We start from the raw sequence: 23,624 nt of genomic DNA, 5'->3' as shown, positions 1-23,624 counted from the left end.
GGATATGGGAGGGCCCTTGTAGCACCCCAGGGCCCCATCAAACACCTCTGGGAACTCCCTGCACACATTTTTGAATCCCCGCGTCCCCAGCTGCTGCACCCCCACGATCTTTATTCCCAGCAGTCGGAATCAGGCCAGGCCCAACAAGGTGGTGAGTTGCCGTTTAACCACTAGTATGTCGAGTTTATCCCTAAACCCGTTATACTCCACCCCCACCGTGGCCCATCCCAGGATCTGAACGGGTTTTTTTTTAAAGTCCCGTAGCACGAAGCATGCCAGTCACAGCCTGGGCCGGCCACGTGGGCACAGATTCCTCAAGGACTCCTTCGATATTATGGAGATGGAGGAACCCGAGTCCAGTTCCATCAGGCAGGGTTTGCCCTCTATTCTGACTGAGACTTTGACCTTTTGGGAGGTTTCGTCGGGAAGTTCATTACCTGCATGCTGGTCGAGGCGGTTGAGTAGTCCCCGGTCGATTCCTGGTTGGTAGACTGGCGGCGGTGGGTGGCCTTGGCCCGGCAAGCCCTCACAATGTGGCCCATCTTGCTGCAGCTCCTACAGACCACATTGCGGCAGTCCCGTCGCTCATGTTGGTCACCGCAGCTGGCGCACTTGGTGGTGGCTGGTCTCTCGGTCGCTCGGGGTCGCTGGGTCACTCGTGGCCCACCCCTGTTTGGCGGCGTAGCTGGTGTGCCTTCTCTTCGTCTGGTTGGCTTGGGCCCATCTCTTCCTGATGGACGGCTTTGGCCCTCGTGTTGGGGAAGGTTTTCGTGGTCCGCTCGAACGAAATGGCCTCGTTGAAGGCGCTCTGGAGGGTGAGCTCTTCCCTTGCCAAGAGCTTTTGTTGCAGTCTTTCGTCCCTCAGGCCGCAGGCGAAACGATCCCTCAGGGTCTCCTCTAGCTTGTCGAAGCTACAGTTGCCCGCGATTTGGCGGAGGGCAGCCAGGTAGTCCGCTGCCGTCTCTCCCGCCTCTTGGTCCCTCTTGTGGAAAAGGAACCGACGGGCGATGAGTGAGGGTTGGGGCAAGAAGTGCCCGGTGAGGAGTCTGACTATCTCCTCGTACGTCTTCTCTGTGATCCTCGCGGGGGCTGAGAGACCCTTGGCGATCTCGAACGTGGCCTCTCCACAGACACTCAGGAGGACGTCTCTCTTTAGGCTATCCTCCGCTATCCTGTTCGCTTGAAGGTAGCACTCGACCCGCTCCGTGTAGGTCTCCCACCTCTCCCGAGTAGCGGGGTTGAACTCTTCGAGACAGCCCGTGGTTCTGCTCTGGTTAGCCATGGTGGCTGCGGCAGCGGGCGTGTCGGTCTCCAAACGGTTTGCCTCCTTCGTCTCCGACCAGATCCGCGAAGCCCCTCTGGAGTGGGCTGGCTAAAATCCCATCCTCGTCGCCACTGTAATGTACTGAGAACTGAGATGGGTTGAATGCAACATGGTTTATTCAGTAGCACATTACAAGAGAGGGAACACGCGGGCCGGGTCCCACTTATATACATTACCTGGAAGTGCCCCCTTGTCTGACCAGTCCAATCCTGGTCAGTCAAACTTCCCGCCACAGATCTTGTTGGGCGGGGCATCTGGCAAGCTACATCCGGGGACCCACAGGTCGCCTCTGTAGTGATCGCCATGCGGTACAACAGCTTATGTTCAAGACAAAACAATTCTCAAAGTAAAAAAAGAGTGCTTAAGGCGGGAGTATGATCTTCGCTTTGTTTCAGAAAGTGAGAAAAGTTTAAACTAATGAAATGTGTGTTTGTAAGCTCGTTCATACAGCAGCCTCTGAGCACAGCTTGGTGCAAAACCCAATCTTTAGGGCTTTTCTAAAATGCAGAAAACGAAGGCGAGACGGTTCAGCAGGCATTATCCCTTAGAAACCAATGACCTTCTACTTCAAGAACGGGCGTCTGGTTCCAATTAACACATTTCTTTGCAAAAGCTGCCAATAAAGATGTGTTGGCGCAAGTTCCCGTCGTGATCGAATTGGATCAGTTCAGCACATTTTTTGAAATGCTTTCCTCACCCCTCTGCATTTTGTTGGGATGAAAGGAAAGGGAGACTCAGGGCAAGGCCAGAATAACAAAATAAGAGCCCAGTAGCACTTTTAAAGAGCCCTGCGGTGCAGAGTGGTAAAACTGCAGTGCTGGAGTTGGAGCCCTCTGCTCACGACCTGAGTTCGATCCCAGCGGAAGCTGGTTCAGGTAGCCGGCTCGAGGCTGACTCAGCCTTCCATCCTTCCGAGGTCGGTAAAAGGAGTACCCAGCTTGCTGGGGGGAAAGCATAGATGGCTGGGGAAGGCAATGGCAAACCACCCCGTAAAAAGTCTGCCGTGAAACCATTGTGAAAGCAACGTCACCCCAGAGTCGGAAATGACTGGTGCTTGCACAAGGGACTACCTACCTGCTAGCACCTTTAAGGTCAACAAAGTTTTATTCAGAATGTAAGCTTTCATATGCATGCACACTTCATCAGACAATGGAATGGTGTGCAGTGAGCAGAGTTAATAAGAACAGAAGAGAACAGAAGAGAAGCCATGTTAGATCAGGCGAATGGCCCATCCAGTCCAACATTCTGTGTCACATAAGAACATAAGAGAAGCCCTGTTGGATCAGGCGAATGGCCCATCCAGTCCAACACTCTGTGTCACATAAGAACATAAGAGAAGCCATGTTGGATCAGGCCAATGGCCCATCCAGTCCAACACTCTGTGTCACATAAGAACATAAGAGAAGCCATGTTGGATCAGGCCAGTGACCCATCCAGTCCAACATTCTGAACATAAGAGAAGCCATGCTGGATCAGGCCAAAGGCCCATCCAGTCCAACACTCTGTGTCACATAAGAACATCAGAGAAGCCATGTTGGATCAGGCCAATGGCCCATCCAGTCCAACACTCTGTGTCACGCAGTGGCAAAAAAAATTATACATACACACACACTGTGGCTAATAGCCACTGATGGACCTCTGCTCCATATTTTTATCTAAACCCCTCTTGAAGGTGGCTATGCTTGTGGCCGCCACCACCTCCTGTGGCAGTGAATTCCACATGTCAATCACCCTTTGGGTGAAGAAGGACTTCCTTTGATCCGTTTTTAACCTGGCTGCTCAGCAATTTTACAAATAGCTGGTGGGCCGTGGTTCAGAATGCCCAGCGGTACCCACCAGCTGCATGCAGCTCTGCTCACTGCACCCCATTCCATTGTCTGAAGAGGTATGCATGCATACGAAAGCTTGCACCCAGAATACAACTTTGTTGGTCTTAAAGGTGCTACCGGACTCCTACTTTGTTTTCTTGCTTCAGACCAACATGGCTGCCCACCTGGATCTAGGCCAGAATTACAGTCATTGCATGCCTGGTAAAAAAAAAAGGTCAAGGTAGTCCCTTGCGCAAGCACCAGTCATTTCCGACTCCGGGGTGACGTTGCTTTCACAACGTTTTCGCGGCAGACTTTTGACGGGGTGGTTTGCCATTGTGTAGGAAGCTACCACACAAGACACGTGTCCTGGGAGAATTGCTCAGCTTGCAAGCCAGCAGTCTTTATTTTTATAGGATTTTGGTCTCAGATTTTGTCATCACAATCACAAGACTCGCACAAGGGACACGCAAAACATTTACCGAAATCTACCATGGCAATTATCCAGAAATAACTTGTCTCAAGGTGACAGACGTAAGAACATCTCTGTTTCCCCACATTTCGAAAGTCCCAGCTGGGCTTTTGTCTGGGTAGCTAAACTCGTGATACTCCCATACTTGTGAAAGGTCACAGTGTCAAGGCACCATGCAACAGCTATAGGGTACTACACCATTGCCTTCCCCAGTCATCTGTGCTTTCCCCCAGCAAGCTGGGGACTCATTTGACCGACCTCGGAAGGATGGAAGGCTGAGTCAACCTCAGGCTGGCTACCTGAACCCAGCTTCCACTGGGTTCGAACTCAGGTCATGAGCAGAGAGCTTGGACTGCAGTACTGCGGCTTTACCACCTCAGCTTGAGACCCCGGAGAGCCGCTGCCAGTCTGAGTAGACAAGACTGACTTTGATGGACCCAGGGTCTGATTCAGTAGAAGGCAGCTTCAGATGTTCGTATGCAATATACTGTGTGACATTAGGAGCAAGTAACCACTCGATTGAACCAGCCCTAAATTTTTGTGCCTTGATCCTCCACTCTTTGGAGTGCCACCCTCACCAGACCATTGAGGCGAGAAATAATTTGTCCTCTTCTTCATCTCCTTTCCTCACAGCTGTCCAATGGAATCAACGCAGGGCAAGGCCTGGGCATTGAAATCTTCGCCACCCTGCAGCTGGTGCTGTGCGTGCTCGCTACCACCGACCGTAGGAGGAATGACCTCTCTGGATCGGCTCCTTTGGCCATTGGTCTTTCTGTGGCCCTGGGGCATCTTCTGGCGGTGAGTAACATCTGTAACGGGTGTGTGTGTGCATGCAATCTGAGGTTCTCCAGATGAAAAATAATATTCAAAGGAATTTTTTGAGAGCCCAGCCCTTCAGAAGGCCTGCTAAGAAGAGGCTGAGAGTCATAGGCCCAAGTCCTCCCTCAGTGTCAAGTCTCCTTCTGTCTCCACAGACCTCATTTACCTCATGGTTGAAAATAGGAAGTCTGTCTCTCTCTCTCTCTCTCTCTCCCTCCCTCCCCCTCTCTCTGTCTCTGTCTCTCTCTGCCTCTCTCATCGGCTCCTTTGGCCATCGGTCTTTCTGTGGCCTTGGGGCATCTTCTGGCGGTGAGTATGAAGAAAGGTTAAAACGCTTGGGGCTCTTTCGCTTGGAGAAACGTCGACTGCGGGGTGACCTGATAGAGGTTTACAAGGTTATGCATGGGATGGAGAACATAGAGAAAGAAGTCCTTTTCTCCCTTTCTCACGATACAAGAACTCGTGGGCATTCGGTGAAATTGCTGAGCAGCCGGGTTAAAACGGATAAAAGGAAGACCTTCTTCACCCAAAGGGTGATTAACTTGTGGAATTCACTGCCACAGGAGGTGGTGGCGGCTACAAGCATAGACAGCTTCAAGAGGGGATTGGAAAAACATATGGAGCAGAGGCCCATCAGTGGCTATTAGCCACAGTATATACAGTGTGTTGGACTGGATGGGCCATTGGCCTGATCCAACATGGCTTCTCTTATGTTCTTATGTGACACAGAGTGTTGGACTGGATGGGCCACTGGCCTGATCCGACATGGCTTCTCTTATGTTCTTATGTGACACAGAGTGTTGGACTGGATGGGCCATTGGCCTGATCCAACATGGCTTCTCTTATGTTCTTATGTTCTCTCTCTCTCTGCCTCTCTCTCTCTGCCTCTCTGTCTCTCTGTGTCGCTCTCTGCCCCTTCTCTCTCTTTCTCTCTCTTTCTGTGTCTCTCTCTGCCTCTCTCCCCCCCGCACCCCCTGTCTCTCTGGTAAAAATTCACCACGAATGATCATTTGTGAGCCAGTTCATGCCTATTCCTATTCCTATTAGTGGAGACATACTCGGGACGAAGCAATGAGAACATCCTACAGAACGTTTATGAAGTCTTATGAGATGGCAGTCAAGGCTGCAAAGAAAAACTACTTTGCAACCAAGATTGCATCTGCAAATTCGCGCCCAGCACAATTGTTTAGAATAATTGGGGACCTTATAACACTGCCACAAGGCAAACCAAACATTAGAGAATTGGAGATTGGCTGTGAGGCATTTGCGAAATATTTTGCAGATAAAATCTCATTGCTCCGCCAAGACCTGCCTACCACCTTAGAAACAGTGAGTGAAATTGAGGCTCCGTGCCTGTCTTCGGGTTTGGCCCTGGATCGCTTCGATCCGCTCAACCTGGAGGAAGTCGATGGGATCCTCTCTGCTGCTCGCCCAACAACATGTGATTTGGATCCTTGCCCCTCTTGGCTGATTAAATCTTGCCAGAGGGAGCTTAGATGTCCTCTACGGGACATCATAAATAGATCCCTCGCAGAGGGGCATTTCCCAACGCCTTTGAAAGAGGCGTTGGTTCGCCCTCTCTTAAAAAAAAAGTACAGCAGACCCGGCCGAATTGGCGAATTACCGTCCGGTGTCTAATTTACCATTTTTAGGTAAAATCATTGAGAGGGCAGTGGCGTTGCAGCTACAGAGGTTCCTAGATGACGCTTCCATTCTTGACCCGTGCCAGTCTGGATTTCGACCGGGCCATGGGACGGAGACAGTGCTGGTCGCCTTGGTGGATGACCTCCAGCGGCATCTGGATCGGGGCGGCACTGCGGTACTGATGTTATTAGACCTGTCGGCGGCATTTGACACAGTCGACCATCAGTTGCTAAAGCGCTGCCTCGCCGACATAGGGGTTGGGGGGTTGGCCTTGCAATGGCTCTCCTCCTTCCTCTCTGATCGGGGACAAAGGGTGGCTATTGGGGGTGAACGATCCCAGAGGCACACACTTGATTGTGGGGTGCCTCAGGGAGCAGTTCTCTCCCCAATGCTGTTTAACATTTATATGCGCCCCCTTGCCCAGATTACCCGGAGGTTTGGGCTGGGTTGCCATCAATATGCAGATGACACCCAGCTCTATCTACTAATGGACGGCCAGCCTGGCTCCGCCCCAGGGAACCTAGATTGGGCCTTGCAGGCTGTAGCAACGTGGCTCAGATTGAGTGGGTTGAAGTTGAACCCAGCGAAGACAGAGGTCCTTTGTGTGGGTCGTGGTGCCCTGGGAGGGGAAATAGCTTTCCCAACTTTCGATGGCGCACCATTGAAACCAGCGCGCCAGGTAAAGAGTTTGGGTGTTTTACTGGAGCCTTCATTATCCATGGAGGCCAAGTCAGCATTCTTCCAACTGAAGCGGGCAAGGCAGTTGGCCCCCTTCCTGGAACTCCGCGACCTCGCAACAGTGATCCATGCAACGGTCACCTCAAGATTAGACTACTGTAATGCCCTCTACTTGGGGCTACCTCTGTGCCGGACCCGGAAGCTGCAGCTGGTGCAGAACGCGTCGGCCAGGCTATTATTGGGGCCCTCAAAGTGGGAGCACATACGGCCAGGGCTGCGCGGACTGCACTGGCTGCCAATTACCTACCGAGTCCAGTACAAAGTGTTGGTTATTACCTTTAAAGCCCTATATGGCCGAGGACCAGCCTACCTAAGGGACTGTCTCTCCCCATATGAACCCCAGAGGGCACTGAGGTCAACGGGCAAAAATAAAATGACGATCCCTGGGCCGAGAGAGGTCAAACTCCAAAACACCAGAGCACGGGCCTTTTCAGTTGCGGCACCTGCACTGTGGAACCAGCTTCTGGAGGAAGTGCGGGCCCTGCGGAACCTCGACCAGTTCCGCAGGGCCTGCAAGACCGCCCTTTTTAGACAAGCTTATAACGATACCGACTGCTGAGTTGCTAGGAACAAAGAAACGCCATCTTTAATATTACCTTAACTGGCAGAACCAGCGCCAGAACAGTTTTATTGCTGCCAGATATATATATATATAATATAACTAAATTATGTATTTTAACTTAACTAACTGATTTTTATATGTTTAATTTTAATTGTTATATTTAATGTTTTATCATTTATGTTAATGTATGAATTGTTGTGAGCCGCCCTGAGCCGCCTAGGCGGGGAGGGCGGGGTAGAAATAAAATCTATTATTATTATTATTATTATTATTATTATTAGTTATTGAATGTCCCATTTTTGTTGCTTGCACTGTCTTTAGTCCCTGGGTTAAAGGAAAGGAAAGGTCCCCTGTGCAAGCACCAGTCACTTCCGACTCTGGGGTGATGTTGCTTTCACAACGTTTTCAGGGCAGACTTTTTACGGGGTGGTTTGCCATTGCCTTCCCCAGTCATCTGCGCTCCCCCCCCCCAAAAAAGCAAGCTGGGTACTCATTTTACCGACCTTGGAAGGAGGGAAAGCTGAGTCAACCTCAAGCCGGCTACCTGAAAACCCAGCTTCCGCCAGGGATCGAACTCAGGCCGTGAGTAGAGCTTAGGACTGCAGTACTGCAGCTTTACCACTCTGCACCACGGGGCAGACTGTAAATAATAAATGAGGAACAGCCTCATCTTGAATGTGAGCACTGATCCCGCTAGGCCAGTGCTGAAGTCAATCTGCTCGGTAGCTGTTTTGCTAGGAGTGGGAGATGTTTCTCTCAAGACAGAATCGTCTTGTTTCTGGTGGGATGTGCGCCCTTTCCTAATTGTCTTTCTCTTTGCCTCTCACAGATTGACTACACCGGTTGCGGGATTAACCCAGCCAGGTCTTTTGGTTCGGCCGTGGTAACGGGTAACTTTGTTAATCACTGGGTAGGTTTCAAGTTGTTTGGTGGAATGGGCAAATATTAACTCCCATGGATGTCCCTCTAAAAGCTTCTTGTTCTAGGAAAATCTAATCAATCGTGTGTGATGGGAGACGTTAGGGTTGCCATCTCTGGGCTGGGCAATTCCTGGAGATTTGGGAATGTAGCCTACACCGGTAGGGTTAACAAAGCGGAAGGACTACAATGCCCTGAATTCTACCCTCCAAACCATCCATTTCCTCCAGAGGAACTAATCTCTATAGTCTGGCAATCAGTTGCAATTTCAGGAGATCTCTAAGTCCCTTCTGGAGACTGACAACCTTCTCTATTGTGGTTCTCTCCATTTTCATTTATTTTTTACTTTATTCCATGGACTTCAGCCATTGCCTGTATATGGGCAGAGCTTTTCATTATGAGAAGACAAGAGTGACTGGAAAAGACAATAATGCTAGGGAAAGTGGAAGGCAGCGTGACAAGAGGAAGAATCCAGCACAAGATGGATTGACTCAATAAAGGAAGCCATGCCCCAAGCTTTGCAAGACCTAAGGAAAGGAAAGGAAAGGTGCCCTGTGCAAGCACCAGTCGTTTCCGACTCTGGGGTGATGTTGCTTTCACAACGTTTTTTGCAGCAGACATTTTATGGGGTGGTTTGCCATTGCCTTCCCCAGCCATTTAACCGACCTTGGAAGGATGGAAGGCTGAGTCAACCTCGAGCCGGCTACGTGAAAACCCAGCTACCGCCGGGGATTGAAGTCAGGTCGTGAGCAGAGCTTAGGACTGCAGTACTGCAGCTTTAACACTCTGCGCCACGGGGCTCTTCAAGACCGAAGCAAGGCTGTTAATGCTAGGATCTTCTGGAGGCCATTGATTCATGTGTGTGTGTGTGTTGTGTTATCGATTTCCTTCAGAGAGATGGTGACCCTATGAATTAATGATGCCTAAAATGTCCTATTCTTACCAGCCTTCCTCTGGTCCTGCAAACCGAGGGTGGTGGCTTCCTCAGTTGGGTCAATCCATGTCATGTTGAGCCTTCCTCTTTTCCCACTGCCTCCCTCTTTTGATTATTGAGAAGAAATAAATAAGAATTAGAGAACAGGAAATAAAACACTTACTGGGTTTAAAATAGAGAGCGGCGTTCGACCACCGGTTCCCTGGAATTGAAATTGACATGGCGGGGGAAGGAGGAGGAGGCCGGGGAGCAGGCAAACTAGGCGTTTGCCTAGAGGGGAGGTGGGAAGGCCGGATTCGGTGCCCCGGCCCTGCTGACGCCCTAGGCAGTCGCCTAGTTTGCCTAGTGGGTAAGCCGACCCTGCGTAGGCAGGAAACAACCGGACCGCCATTAACTGTCATTGTCTTTCAGATCTTTTGGGTGGGCCCAATCATTGGAGGTCTCAGCGCCTCCCTCATCTACGATTACATCCTGGCTCCCAGGACCAGCGACATCACCGACCGTATGAAAGTTTGGACCAGCGGGCAGGTGGAAGAATACGACCTCGACGTCGACGACTCCCGAGTGGAGATGAAGCCAAAATAAAGGAGGACGGAGAGAGAGGAAGAAAAGCAAAGCGAAAAAAAAAATATCAAAACAAAAAAAACCCTTATCCCAGTTTCTGGAGATTCGTATCAGTATTATAGACTCTTTACGAAACAAGAAGCAGTTCTTCCAAATGGTTTTATAAGTCACTCGGGGCTTCTCTCTCTTTTCTCTCTCTTGTCCTCGCTGGCCTTTGTTATATCGGTGGCTTCGCAGTGAGAAAAAATATAGGGTCAAAAATAGTTTATTTTTTACGTGAGAGCTCAGGCGATCTGCACAAAGCCCAGTTTAGGTTTCTGTATCCAAAGAGGTGTCTCCTAATATATATTGGCATAGGACAACCAAGTCCCCATGACCAGCCAATGCAGTAAAAAAATGAATGCTGAAGAATTGTTTATACGAGATGCCAACCGGGGGGGGAAAGATTGATTTCGGGTTCATATTCCTGAGATGAAAAATTATGGGGACGGGCCAGATCCAATGGAACCGATGGTCGGCTTCAACATTTTCAGGGGCCGTGGTGTTCCCTATCAAGAGATCCAGGGTCCAGAAATGTATTTGAGCGTATAAATTGACTCTACACAAGTGGCTAGACTCCATAATAAAGTTAGCAGCATCAGACTGTGAAGTGCACATGAACATAATTAGTACTATAGTGGATCAGGCCAAAGTAGGGCAAAATGGTCAAGAGTCCTGTAGTACCTTTAAGACTAACACATCTTATTGTAGCACGAGCTTTCGAAAGACACAGCTCTTCAGAGTGAACGATCTAGAACGAAAATGACATCTTGCATGCATTTTAAATTTAGCAGCGTTTCAGAATTGGACTCGTTGCCTTCCGTTTTTGCTTTGACGAATATTTAGCATAAGATATTATGTCGGCAGAGAGCTGTGTTTCCCAAAAGCTTATGCTGCAATAAAATTTGTTAGTCTTGTTAGTCTTGAAGGTACTACTGGACTCTTTACTCTTTTGCAGCAACAGAGTAACGTGGCAAACTGCTCTGGATCTATAATCTCCAGGTTGGTGGTGGCCGAAGATCTCCTGGGATCACAACTGACCTCCAGGCAATACATAATAGTTCGCCTGGAGAAAACGGCCGCTTTGGAAGGTGGACTCTGTGAAGTCCCTCCCCTCCCCAGGCCCCACCTCCTCTGGCCCCGCCCCCAAAACCTCCAGGCAATCACAGACCAACTGAAACACTAGACCAAAGGTTCGTAACATCTAGCACTCTCCCACGGTGGCTCACCTCTATGTCTTTTGGCATAACTTTATTCACATGGAATATACTTGCAAATTCCAGTCGAGAGGTTTGAATAATGACTGCTTTTCTTGCGACTGGAAATTACGTCTCTCACCTTTTTGAACGAATGTATTTTTTTTTCTACCTTACCTCTCTATTAGACTGGACTGCCAGTGAGGATGTAAAATTCGCTCAGGGTCTTGATCTGACCGATAAAGTGCTAGTTGGCTATTCACAGCCGTGGAATTCTAGCAGGAGCTGCTTTGCATATTAGGCCACACCCTCCTGATGGAGCCAATCCTCCAAGAACTTGCGAAAAAGAGCCTTGTAAGCTCTTGGAGGATTGGCTACATCAGGGGTGTGCGGCCTAATATGCAAAGGAGCTCCTGCTAGAATTTCACCCCTGGCTATTCATTTCAAGCGGCTTCCACTGACAGGGCTACCAAGAACCGATACAAGTCTTCGGACAAAGATTCTTGCAGGGTTTCCCCATCCCAAACATCATTTGAAAAGAAACCTTGCCCAACTCTATGGCCCTACAGTTGATAAGGAAGGGACCCTGGAATTCTGCCTGCAGAAATCCTTCGTTACGGTCGCCAGGTGTACGGTTGCCAGATCCAGATTGGAAAACTCCTGGGGTTTTGAGGATGAAGCCTGTTCAGGACAACGCCACAAAACCCGCCTTCCAAAACAGCCATTTTCACCAAGGGAACTGATCTCTGTAGTCTGGAGATGAGCTGTTAATTCTGAGGGATCCCCAGGTCCTAAGCAACGTTCCCTCTAAGCTGCAGAGTCTTGCGAGCAAAAATTCTACTTTGTGAGCTACTGGCATTCAAGTTGTGAGCTCCTGCAACAATTAGTGTGCTTTAGGGTCCTCCTTCCTGAGCCAAGACAAAAAGGTGTGAGCTGGAGGCTAAAAATCTGTGAGCTAGCTCACGCTAACTCAGCTTAGAGGGAACACTGGTCCTTCTAGAGGCTGGCCTCCCTGTATCATGTTGGGGTATACCGTTAAATACACGACCGCTCACGAGTTGTGAGCCGAGCTTTATTTTCGTTTGTCAATCCGCGTTCATCTTCACGATGCACCGTAGATATACAAAACTGCCGAATCCCAGGCATGTTTGCATTTAATGTATCATTTCTGTATATACCCTTTGGTGTACCTCTTGCTGGAAGAGTGGGAAAGGGAGAAGGAAGAAAAGTTTTCTCAGAAACAGTGTAACTAAGCATCAAGTGGAAAGACCTGAAATGAGAATGACATTTTGTACTCAATTTCCAACTCAGTAGTCAACTAGGGTGCACGGAAAGAACTGAACGGGGCAGACCCATGATCAGAAGACTCTGCCCAGGGCTTTTATTTTGTAGCAGGAACTCCTTTGAATATTAGACCACACCCCCTCTGATGTAGCCAGTCCTCTAAGAGCTTACAGTGTGCCCTGTAAGAAGAGCCCTGTAAGCTTTTGGAGGATTGGCTAGTATCAGGGCTCTTTTTCTAGCAAGAACAGCCCTGCATAATAAGCCGCACCCCCTGATGTAGCCAATCCTCCTGGAGCTTCCAGTAGGCCCTTTACTAAGAACCCTCTAAGCTCTTGGAGGATTGGCTACATCAGGGGGTGTGGCTTATTATGCAGGGGAGCTCCTGCTAGAAAAAGAGCCCTGATGTAGCCAATCCTCCAAAAGCTTACAGGGCTCTTCTTACAGGGCGTGGCCTAATATGCAGAGAAGCTCCCGCTAAAAAAAGAGCCCTGGGTGTACGGCTTAATACACAAAGGAGTTTCTGCTACAAAAAAAGCCCTGACTCTACCTACTAACAGAAGTCTTAAAAACCACATCTATCTAACCACAACTATGCAAATACAACCCCCTTCCCCATTTTGCTGGCTAATCCTGGGAAATTCAGGGACAACATTGCACAAAGGAATATATGAAATGGGCACAATATTTAAACTTCTGTACCTAGAAACCCCTTTTCACGGCTAGAGCTAGGGCTTCTGTCCTTTTATTTATGTCTAAAAGAATAATTACTTTGGTAAGAACATAGAAACGTGAGGCAAAACCCCTTCCCCCTATGGAAAAGCGGCTTGAATCCAACAGATTTCATTTGTAGAATGGAATTCCCATCCTGCCACTATTGGCCATTAAAGGTCAAGGTCGTCCCCTGTGCAAGCACCAGTCGTTTCCGACTCTGGGGTGACGTTGCTTTCACAACGTTTTCACGGCAGACTTTTGACGGGGTGGTTTGCCATTGCTTTCCCCGGTCATCTACACTTTCCCCCCCAGCAAGCTGGGTCCTCATTTGACCGACCTCAGAAGGATGGAAGGCTGAGTCAACCTCAAGCCGGCTACCTGAACCAGCTTCCGCTGGGATCGAACTCTGGTCATGAGCAGAGGGCTTCGACTGCAGTACTGCAGCTTTACCACTCTGCGCCACGGGACTCTTCCCAAGGTGGTAGTCCTGTGCAAGCAGCAGTCGTTTCTGACTCTGGGGTGACATTGCTTTCACGTTTCCACGGCAGACTTTTTATGGGTGACGTTACTTTCACATTAACCGTTTTCCCACACAGCTTACCTCGGAGTGACGTCCCTCTTCACCGCGCAGCGTCTGCTCGGATTTCCCACCATCTGCTCCGGAGGAGCAGGAAGTGCCAGGGCTTCTGCGTCGCAAATGTAAATCACTAAAACTCAGTTTACATTAGCGACGCAAAAGCCGCGGCTCTTCCTGCTTCTCCGGAGCAGATGGTGGGAAATCCGAGCAGACGCTGCGCAGTGAAGAGGGTCGTCACTCCGAGGTAAGCTGTGTGGGAAAACGGTTAATGTTTTCACGGCAGACTTTTTGCGGGGTGGTTTGCCATTGCCTTCCCCAGTCATCTACACTTTACCCCCAGCAAGCTGGGTACTCATTTTACCGACCTCGTAAGGATGGAAGGCTGAGTTGACCTGGAGCCGGCGACCTGAACCAGCTTCTGCTGGGATCGAACTCAGGTCGTGAGCAGAGGGCTCCGACTGCAGTAGTGCAGCTTTACCACTCTGCGCCATGGGACTCATTACTTTTTATTGGCCATTACACCCCCCAAATTAGTTCTATTTGGGATCCTGGAAACCACTAAAATACCGCTTAGCATGATATGATAGTCTGGATTTTTTCTTTTGGTCATCAAGTCATAGTTGACTTATGGCTATCCTATAGAGTTTTCAAGGCAAGAGACAAACAAAGGTGGTTTACCGTTGCCTGCCTCTGGGTTGAAACCCAGAATTTCCTTGATCTTCTCCCTCCAGATACCGACCAGAGCCAAGCCTACTTAGCTTCTGAGTTCTGATGCGATTGGGCTATCCAGGTCTGGGTGGTCTAGACTAGGTAAGGGAATTGTCCCTTCCTGCTACCATCGGAATGGTGTAGCAATAGCCACAAGATTCGGCCATTTGAGCCGGAAATGTTGGGAAAATCATGCCACATAACCATCGCACTGCAGCCCTAAGAACACTTTGGGGTAAGTTAATCTATACAAGGTTCTTGTATGCAGGCCTCAGATTCAGCAGGAGCTCACAGGAGCACAGCTCCTGAACCTTTCTGACAGTTCCCTCTCTTCCTCCCCACCTACCTGGTCCACTGAATAGTAGGTGCAGCTGCATAACAATCCCTGGATTAGGAAAGCGGGCAGCCAGCCACCAGGGGTTTTGCCACACCCCCAGCAGCCCTCATTAACCCCTGGAGAAGCCCGGACCACCCTTTCTCCACTTCTTATGTGATTTTGGGTGGAAGGTGACTTGTTGCCTTTTGACTGGGCAGGGCGGCACAGAAAAGCCCCAGGCGAACGAGGCCTGCTTGGGCTGGCTGGATCTCTAGCCAGTCCAAGCAGGCCTCGCTCGCCTGGGGTTCTCCTTTCTTGCATCAGGTTGCTTTCGGCTGGGGGTGGTGGTGGTATATACTAATGAGTTGTACTAATCAGCTCTGCCACCTATTTTTCTATAAAACACCCCTGCTTGTATGGATATCCAGGTACACTGCCTTAGAATTGCTGTCAAAATGCCTTTGTGCTACTTAACTGATCGCCCGTTGAATATATTATTCAGGACTTTTTTTTTTTTAGCAGGAGCTATTTTGCATATTAGGCCACACCCCCTGATGTAGCTCATCCTTCAAGAGCTTGCAGGGCTCTTCTTACAGGGCTTGCTGTAAGCTCCAGGAGGATTGGCTACATCAGGGGCGTGTGGCCTAATATGCAATGGAGCTCCTGCTACAAAACAAAGCCCTGAGAACCATTAGCTTTGTACCTGCCCGTGCCTTAGAGTCCAACAAGAGTTTTAGGGTATCAGCTTTTGAGAGTCGAAGATCCCATCATCATATACTAGTAGGTAGGGGTGGAATTCTAGCAGGAGCTCCTTTGCATATTAGGCCACACCTCCCCTGATGTAGCCAATCCTCCTGGAGCTGACAGTAGGCCCTGTAAGAAGAGCCCTGTAAGCTCTTGGAGGATTGGCTACATCAGGGGTGTGCGGCTCAGGAGTGGAATTCTAGCAGGAGCTCCTTTGCATATTAGGCCACGCCCCCTGATGTAGCCAATCCTCCTGGAGCTGACAGTAGGCCCTGTAAGAAGAGCCCTGTAAGCTCTTGGAGGATTGGCTACATCATGGGTGTGCGGCTCAGGAGTGGAATTCTAGCAGGAGCTCCTTTGCATATTAGGCCACGCCCCCCCTGATGTAGCCAACCCTCCTGGAGCTGACAGTAGGCCCTGTACTAAGAGCCCTGTAAGCTCTTGGTGGACTGGCTACATCAGGGGTGTGTGGCCTAACAGGCAAAGGAAAAAAAAGCCCCGATATTATCAAACATGTTATCAGAACATATTCCCTTCACATTTTGCTTGAAGTAACTTCTAGCACAAACGATGAATAAGTATGCGAGCCCCTGTGTGAAATTTCATTCAACTGATCAAATCTTGTGTCGCTTCCCTCAAGAAATTGTCAAATGTTTAGTCTAAATGGAAACTGCCAGATTGGCCTGAAATTAGGCTCAGGGGTGAGAATTTGAGGACGAATCTATTTCAGATGCTATTGCCGTATTACCTCACTGTGACTCCAAAACAATACTTTTCAGGGCACATTCACCTACAAAATGGTGAGGCTGAACTTTTGTGTTAATATCACACCGTCATTCCTCACAGTCCATCTTTTCGGGCATGTTTCTCCTCAGCGTGGTTTGTTTCTAACATTGGAAATGATCCGGGAGAAACGTGTTTGAAACGAGTAGGGGGAATAACAGGGATGCGGGTTGAATTCCTGTCCCATGCACTCTCCGTTTTGCTGTAAAGATTGGATCCCCAACCGATTTGTATATGGATGGGACGGATGGATAACAAATATGGCGGTACTGGTTAAATTTACTTTGGCCCTCGGTGGAGCTGGTTCGCAATGTAAGTGCTCTGTTGGACCCAAGAGCCAATGGAGAAAGCTATGTGCAAGCATAGACTAACATTCCACAGTTTCTGCTGGTACATAAAAAGGATATCACACGTTTCTGTTCATTTGAACCACCATGGGTATGATAGGGCTTTTTTTTTGAGCAGGTAGGCACAGGAACGCAGTTCCGGCTGTCTTGGCATCGGAGGGTGTGGCCTAATATGTAAATGAGCTTCTGCTGGGCCCTTTCTACAAAAAAAGCCACACGCTAAACAATAGTGATGTCAGGGGGTGTGGCCTAATATGAAAATGAGTTCCTGCTGGAATTTTTTTTCTACAAAAAAGGCCCTGATGACAGTTGATACGTTCTGGCAACTAGAGAAAAAAAATGGAGCTAGGAGACACAAAAGGGAGGAATATTTTCAAGAGGTTCGGTGCATGGATCAATTAAAAAAGCAAAAACAAAGGGGAGGGATCCAACTAGTAGACAACATTCTCCACCCTTTAATACGTTTGATACAATATCTCATACATGTAAATATGTCATGATTGAACTTCCCGTTGACAAAAAATACAATAAAATCTCATTTTGTTTGTGCTCATATTTGTGAAGTGACTATTCAGATTATTGCGACAACCTAGGCAGAGTTTCAATTATTCTGTGGACCTGAGAGCCAGTTTGGAGTAGTGGTTAAGTGTGTGGACTCTTATCTGGGAGAACTGGGTTTGATTCCCCACTCCTCCACTTGCAGCTGCTGGAATGGCCTTGGGTCAGCCATAGTGGTTAAGTGAGCGGACTCTTATCTGGGAGAACCGGGTTTGATTCCCCACTCCTCCACTTGCAGCTGCTGGAATGGCCTTGGGTCAGCCATAGTGCTTAAGTGAGCGGACTCTTATCTGGGAGAACAGGGTTTGATTCCCCACTCCTCCCCTTGCAGCTGCTGGGATGGCCTTGGGTCAGCCATAGTGGTTAAGTGTGTGGACTCTTATCTGGGACAACTGGGTTTGATTCCCCACTCCTCCACTTGCAGCTGTTGGAATGGCCTTGGGTCAGCCACAGCTCTCACCGAGCTGTCCTCGAAAGGGCAGCTGCTGCAAGAGCTCTCTCAGCCCCACCTACCTGAAGGGTGTCTGTTGTGGGGAAAGAAGATAAAGGAGATTGTGAGCCACTCTGAGGGTGGGATAGAAATTCAATATTGTCTTTTTCTTCTTCAAAAATAAGCTCAGAGCAATCAGACGAATTAATTGTGGCAAGTTCTGAATTAAGTTCTGTTCCTCTCCCTCGGGCAAGGCTGCCATGTTCTTCAAGTTGGTTAATGGCACTCGTGGGCCCAGGGCACTCCTTGGCCATCTACACAAAATCTTTATCTCTGAGATCTCAGTCTCCAGGCCCCTCCCAATTCTGTTTTACAAAGTGCCTGTCAAATAACTGGACCTAGCGTTGCCAAGTACAATTCAAGAAATATCTGGGGACTTTGGGGGTGGAGCCAGGAGACATTGGGGGCGGAGCCAGGAACAAGGGTATGACAAGTATACCCCCTCTCTCCTCTGATGAGCCACGCCTGGGTCTTGTGTACTGCGCTCAGTACACAAGCAGTACACAAGCCTTGGCTCTCCCCGCCCCAATCAGGCTTCTTGCAAAGAAAGAAGCCAGGGCGGGGGTGGGGGTAGGGTTGCCAAGAAATATCTGGGGACTTTGGGGTAGAGCCAGGAGGCATTGGGGGCAGAGCCAGGAACAAGGCTGTGACAAGCATAATTGAACTCCAAAGGGAGTTCTGGCCATCACATTTCAAAGGACGGCACACCTTTTCAAATGTCTTCCTTCCATAGGAAATAATGAAGGATAGGGGCACCTCCTTTTGGGGCTCTTAGAATTGGACCCTCTGGTTCAATCGTTTTGAAGCTTGGGGGGGTACTTTGGGGAGAGGCACTAGATACTATACTGAAAATTTGGTGCTTCTACCTCAAAAAACAGCTCCCCCAGAGCCCCCGAAACCTCCAGATCAATTTCCCATTATACCCTATGAGAATCGATCTCCACATAGGGAATAATGAAGACGTTTCCCTCTCCTCCCCCCTCTGCCCCCCCTGTTTCTGGCAAATCTGATGCAGGGGACTGGCGTCTCTACTCACGAGTTGCTGCCAGCTTCTTCACAGCAACACAGACGCACCATCCCAAATTGAAGCCTTTCAATCAAGCCTCCGGAGGTGCAAAGGCACACGGTCCTTTGTGGGCGGGGCTCCCCCCCCACCGGCCAGCTGACTGGGGGCAGGAAGCAGCCTGGGAAAATGGAAGAACTCTGGCTGCTGCGATCAGGGCTGGGTGGGAAGGGCTGCCATTCCCCTCCCCCCGCTTTCCGGATTTTTGGCGAGCGGGGGGAGGAGGCTCCAAATCGGGGGTCCCCCGGCCAGGCCTAACTGGACCCGTACTACCTGCCCTGGCCCCCACCATTGGCTCAATCATACCTGGATCCTTGTGGGATCCCCTCCCCATACAAAGCTGCAGAGGGCTCTAGCTGCCTGTGCTGTTGTTGTCCCGGGCCACACTCTTTCCATCAGGCATCTTTTCAGCCCACTGCTGGGCTTCTTGGGGTTCCAGCCATACCTGTTGTCATCAGGGACAAGATCCCCACGGTCATCCCCAGGTCACTGCAATTTCACACCTCCTCTGAAGGCAGGACACGACTGCATGGGATGAATAAATAAATCAGCAGTAAATACTAAGAACGCAAACGTATTCCTTTCGGATCCACAGATAAGACCATTAAGTACTTGGAGGGCTGTTCTATAGAGGATGGTGTGAATTGTTTTCTGTGGCCCCAAAAGGTAGGTTGAAATTGTGGCTATTAGCCACAGTGTATTGTTGGAACTCTCTGTCCGGGGCAGTGATGCTCTGTATTCTTGGTGCTTGGGGGAGAGCACAGTGGAACAGCTTCTAGCCCCTCTTGTGGACCTCCTGATGGCACATGGGTGTTTTTTTGTGTGTGTGGCCACAGTGTGACACAGAATGTTGGACTGGATGGGCCATTGGCCTGATCCAACATGACTTCTCTTATGACTACCAGAATGAGGAATGACTTAAATACTACCTATCATCCATACCCACCCACCCACCCACCCATCCATCCATCCATCCATCCATCCATCCATCCATCCATCCATCCATCCATCCATCCACCCACCCACCCACCCACCCATCCATCCATCCATCCATCCATCCATCCATCCATCCATCCATCCATCCATCCATCCATCCATCCATCCATCCATCCATCCATCCATCCATCCATCCATCTATCTATCTATCTATCTATCTATCTATCTATCTATCTATCTATCTATCTATCTATCTATCTATCTATCTATCTATCTATCTATCTATCTATCCATCATCTAATCCATCCATCCATCCATCCATCCATCCATCCATCCATCCATCCATCCATCCATCCATCCATCCATCCATCCATCCATCCATCCATCCATCCACCCATCCATCCATCCACCCACCCACCCACCCACCCATCCATCCATCCATCCATCTATCTATCTATCTATCTATCTATCTATCTATCTATCTATCTATCTATCTATCTATCTATCTATCTATCTATCTATCTATCTATCTATCTATCTATCTATCCATCATCTAATCCATCCATCCATCCATCCATCCATCCATCCATCCATCCATCCATCCATCCATCCATCCATCCATCCATCCATCCACCCACCCACCCACCCACCCATCCATCCATCCATCCATCCATCCATCCATCCATCCATCCATCCATCCATCCATCCATCCATCCATCCATCTATCTATCTATCTATCTATCTATCTATCTATCTATCTATCTATCTATCTATCTATCTATCTATCTATCTATCTATCTGTCTGTCTGTCTGTCTGTCTGTCTGTCTGTCTGTCTGTCTGTCTGTCTGTCTGTCTGTCTGTCTGTCTGTCTGTCTGTCTGTCTGTCTGTCTGTCTGTCTGTCTGTCTGTCTTCATCATCTTCATCATCATAGAAGATATTGGATTTATTTCCTGCCCTATACTCTGAATCTCAGCCACAGAGCGGTCATAATCTCCTTTACCTTCCCCCCCCCCCACAACAGACACTTTGTGAAGTAGGTGAGGCTGAGAGAGCTCTTGCAGCAGCTGCCCTTTCAAGGACCGCTCGGTGAGAGCTATGGCTGACCCAAGACCATTCCAACAGCTGCAAGTGGAGGAGTGGGGAATCAAACCCAGTCGTCCCAGATAAGAGTTTGCATACTTAACCACTACACCACTTAACCATCACTCTCGCTCTCATTAGAAGAGCCCTGCTGGATCAGACCAGTGGTCCACCTAGTCCAGAATTCCATCTCACAGTGGCCAACCTCCTCCTCCGGAAAGACAGCAACAGGACATAAAGGCCAAGGCCTTCCCCGATGTTGCATCCTGGCTCTGGGATTCAGAGGCTTAGTACCTTTGAAAGGTGAGGTTCCCCTCAGTCACCATGGCTAGCAGCCATGGATAGATGCCACCTGTTTATTCCTGTAGCTATCAAGACATCCTCCGGCAGCGAATCACATCTTTTAATCTCTCTCTCGGCTTGGCTTCGCGAACGAAGATTTAAGAAGGGTGCAATAGTCCACGTCTGCTGCAGGCTCGCTGGTGGCTGACAAGACCAATGCGGGACAGGCAGATCCGGCCACAGTGGCTGCAGGGAAAAGTCTGATTTGGGGTTGGTGCTGTAGCAGTGCGATTCTTCCTCAATCTCCTTTTGTCCTCAAGACCAGCTATGCGTGCATTCTCAAAGGAAGAGACAGCCTGGTGGATGGTGTGCCTCCATGCTTTGCGATCTGAGGCTAGGTCAGACCACTGGTGATGGTTGATGCGACAGGTGCCAAGGGATTTCTTCAAGGAGTCCTTGTACCTCTTCTACTGTGTCAAGCATGGTTCTGATGTTCCAACACGCAAGCTTTAGTCTTTGCACACTTTGTGAGGCAGGTGCATGCCTTTTCTTTGTTGTTATTTTTTGACCGCAAGTAACGATGCCCGTTGACCGCGGCTAGCCAACTGGGGTGGAGGAGACGAGCTTTGTTTAGGCCACCTTTTCTAGGCCCCTCTCCGTGTGGAGCAAGCAGTGCTGTCCCTAGATAAGGCTGCTTGGTCGTTCAGGGTGCTGCCGAAAAATGCTTTCGTCTCCGGGTTAGCATCAGGCGACCAATACCCTGAACCGCCTACATGCAGGATTGGGACTGCGGCTTCCAGTGGCACCTTCCACCTGCCGTTTCGCCCCTTGCCCATCGCTGCAGGACTTGATGCGTTGTGGGTTGTGTATGTGGATATGCCCTTCAGGCCTGCGCAGAGGAATTTTTTAGGTGAAGCCCAGTGTGCGCGGTACTGGCTCCACCCTTTCACCTGGGGGTCATCTGCCATGGCCCAGTAAGCCGGGACGCCGGCAGCGAGTCCTCCAGGTGGTAGGTGTTACATTAACGAGCTCTATGTGCCCGGGTTTGATGTTAGAATTTTCCTTCTCTTAGGCTGGCAAGGTTGGTGGGCCCAGCCTGCCCATCCGGTTATACCGCCGGACAATTCGGTCGCACCATGACGTAGCAAACTCTGTGAAAAACGGGGGGGACCAGCGAGAAGGTGTTGCTACAGATGCAGTAATGCAGGAGAGGCCATTGCAGTGACCATCTGCCAGGCATAGCCAGACAGTGACCACGCGGCATTCACTACACCGGGAGAGGAGAGGCTATGTATTGCGCATGCACTTTCCCTGGGGGGGTAGGATACCCAGAGGGAGCCCACCCCCCCACCCTCCCCATCTTTTAATCACTCGCTGTGTAAACGAGTATTTCCTTTTGTCCATCCTGAACCTCCTGCCTATCACCTTCAAGGAATGTTCTCCAATTCAGCTTTGTTAGGAGCTTTCCTGACCTCCTTGGACAAAGACGAGCGAAGTTGTGGAGGAAAGCTTTAATGATGCCTTTCAAAGGATTATTGTAGAGCTCACATCCTGGAGCGGGAGAGCAGTTACAAGACAATGCCGGTCGTGGTGGCTGATTATCTTTATTTCCTGCTTGTGTTACAAAGGGCTTGGATCCTGCTCAGTGAGAAGACAATATTCTGCTATTAATAGACAAAAAGGGATTAAAATACCGCTTCCTCTGCACTTGAAATCAGGGGCCTTGTGTGCAGAAGACCGACACAATATTTTAATTGGGAAAAAAATATTTACCGGTACGTTATAATCCAAGTAGCTACAGTGCTGGATCTCTGGAAGGCAGGGGTTTGGATGGAGACTGGGGAAGGCAGAGAATGGGGAAAGCAGGGACCTCATAGGTTCATAATGCCATAGACCAGGGGTGGGGAATAGTGGCTCTCCAGATGTTTTTTGCCTACAACTCCCATCAGCCCCAACCATTGGCCAGGCTGGCTGGGGCTGATGGGAGTTGTAGGCAAAAAACATCTGGAGAGTCAACGTTCCCTACCCCTGCCATGGACCATCCTCCAAAGCATGTGGATCAGAGGTTATTAGCCATGTGGTATAGATGGAGCACCCTATCTAGGGCGGGGATGCTCTGCTTACTTGGTGCCAATTTGGTGTAGTGGTTAAGTGTGTGGACTCTTATCTGGGAGAACTGGGTTTGATTCCCCACTCCTCCACTTGCAGCTGCTGGAATGGCCTTGGGGCAGCCATAGCTCTGGCAGAGGTTGTCCTTGAAAGCCCAGCTGCTGTGAGAGACTCTGAGATTTGGAGTGGAGGGCGGGATATAAATCCAATATCATTTTCTCCCTCTTGGTGCTTGGGGGCAACAGTGGGAGGGCTTCCAGAGTCCTAGCCCCATTGGTGGACCTCCTGATAGCATCTGGGTTTTGGCCATTGTGTTACAGACTGCTGGCATGGATGGTCCATTGGCTTGATCCAACATGGCTTCTCTTATGTTCTACACCAGCTATTTCTCCCCAGGGGAACTGATCTCTTTCATTTTGGGATCAGTTGTCATACTGGGAGGTCTCCATGTCACACCTGGAGTTTTGCAACCCTAAGTACTGTTTCTGCTAGTCTGCATATAATGATGTCATTCTGCATGATGTCATTTCCAGCTTGTGAAGGAAGTGACATCATAACATTGCTGAGATGCTGAGCTAGGTCTCCCCTGCTGCCAGTAAGTCCCCCCCCTGCCCCC

At 49.6% G+C, this 23,624-nt stretch overlaps 1 protein-coding gene across 1 annotated transcript in view; it reads left to right on the top strand.

Moving 5' to 3' along the window:
- Window positions 1-10,425, top strand: part of AQP1 (aquaporin 1 (Colton blood group)) — a 71,882-nt gene extending 61,457 nt beyond the window's left edge. Inside the window, exons 2-4 of the mRNA XM_060248118.1 lie at window positions 4,238-4,402; window positions 8,197-8,277; window positions 9,631-10,425. Coding sequence (XP_060104101.1) covers window positions 4,238-4,402; window positions 8,197-8,277; window positions 9,631-9,804 — 420 coding nt within the window. The 3' untranslated portion in view covers window positions 9,805-10,425. The remainder of the gene's footprint in view (window positions 1-4,237; window positions 4,403-8,196; window positions 8,278-9,630) is intronic.
- The last annotated feature ends 13,199 nt before the right edge of the window (window positions 10,426-23,624 follow it).

The sequence above is a fragment of the Heteronotia binoei genome, chromosome 10 (assembly GCF_032191835.1).
Source record: "Heteronotia binoei isolate CCM8104 ecotype False Entrance Well chromosome 10, APGP_CSIRO_Hbin_v1, whole genome shotgun sequence".
NCBI classification, from domain to species: Eukaryota; Metazoa; Chordata; class Lepidosauria; order Squamata; family Gekkonidae; genus Heteronotia; species Heteronotia binoei.
Note: the sequence above shows the minus strand (reverse complement) of the source record. Positions and strands in the feature narration are given on the sequence as shown.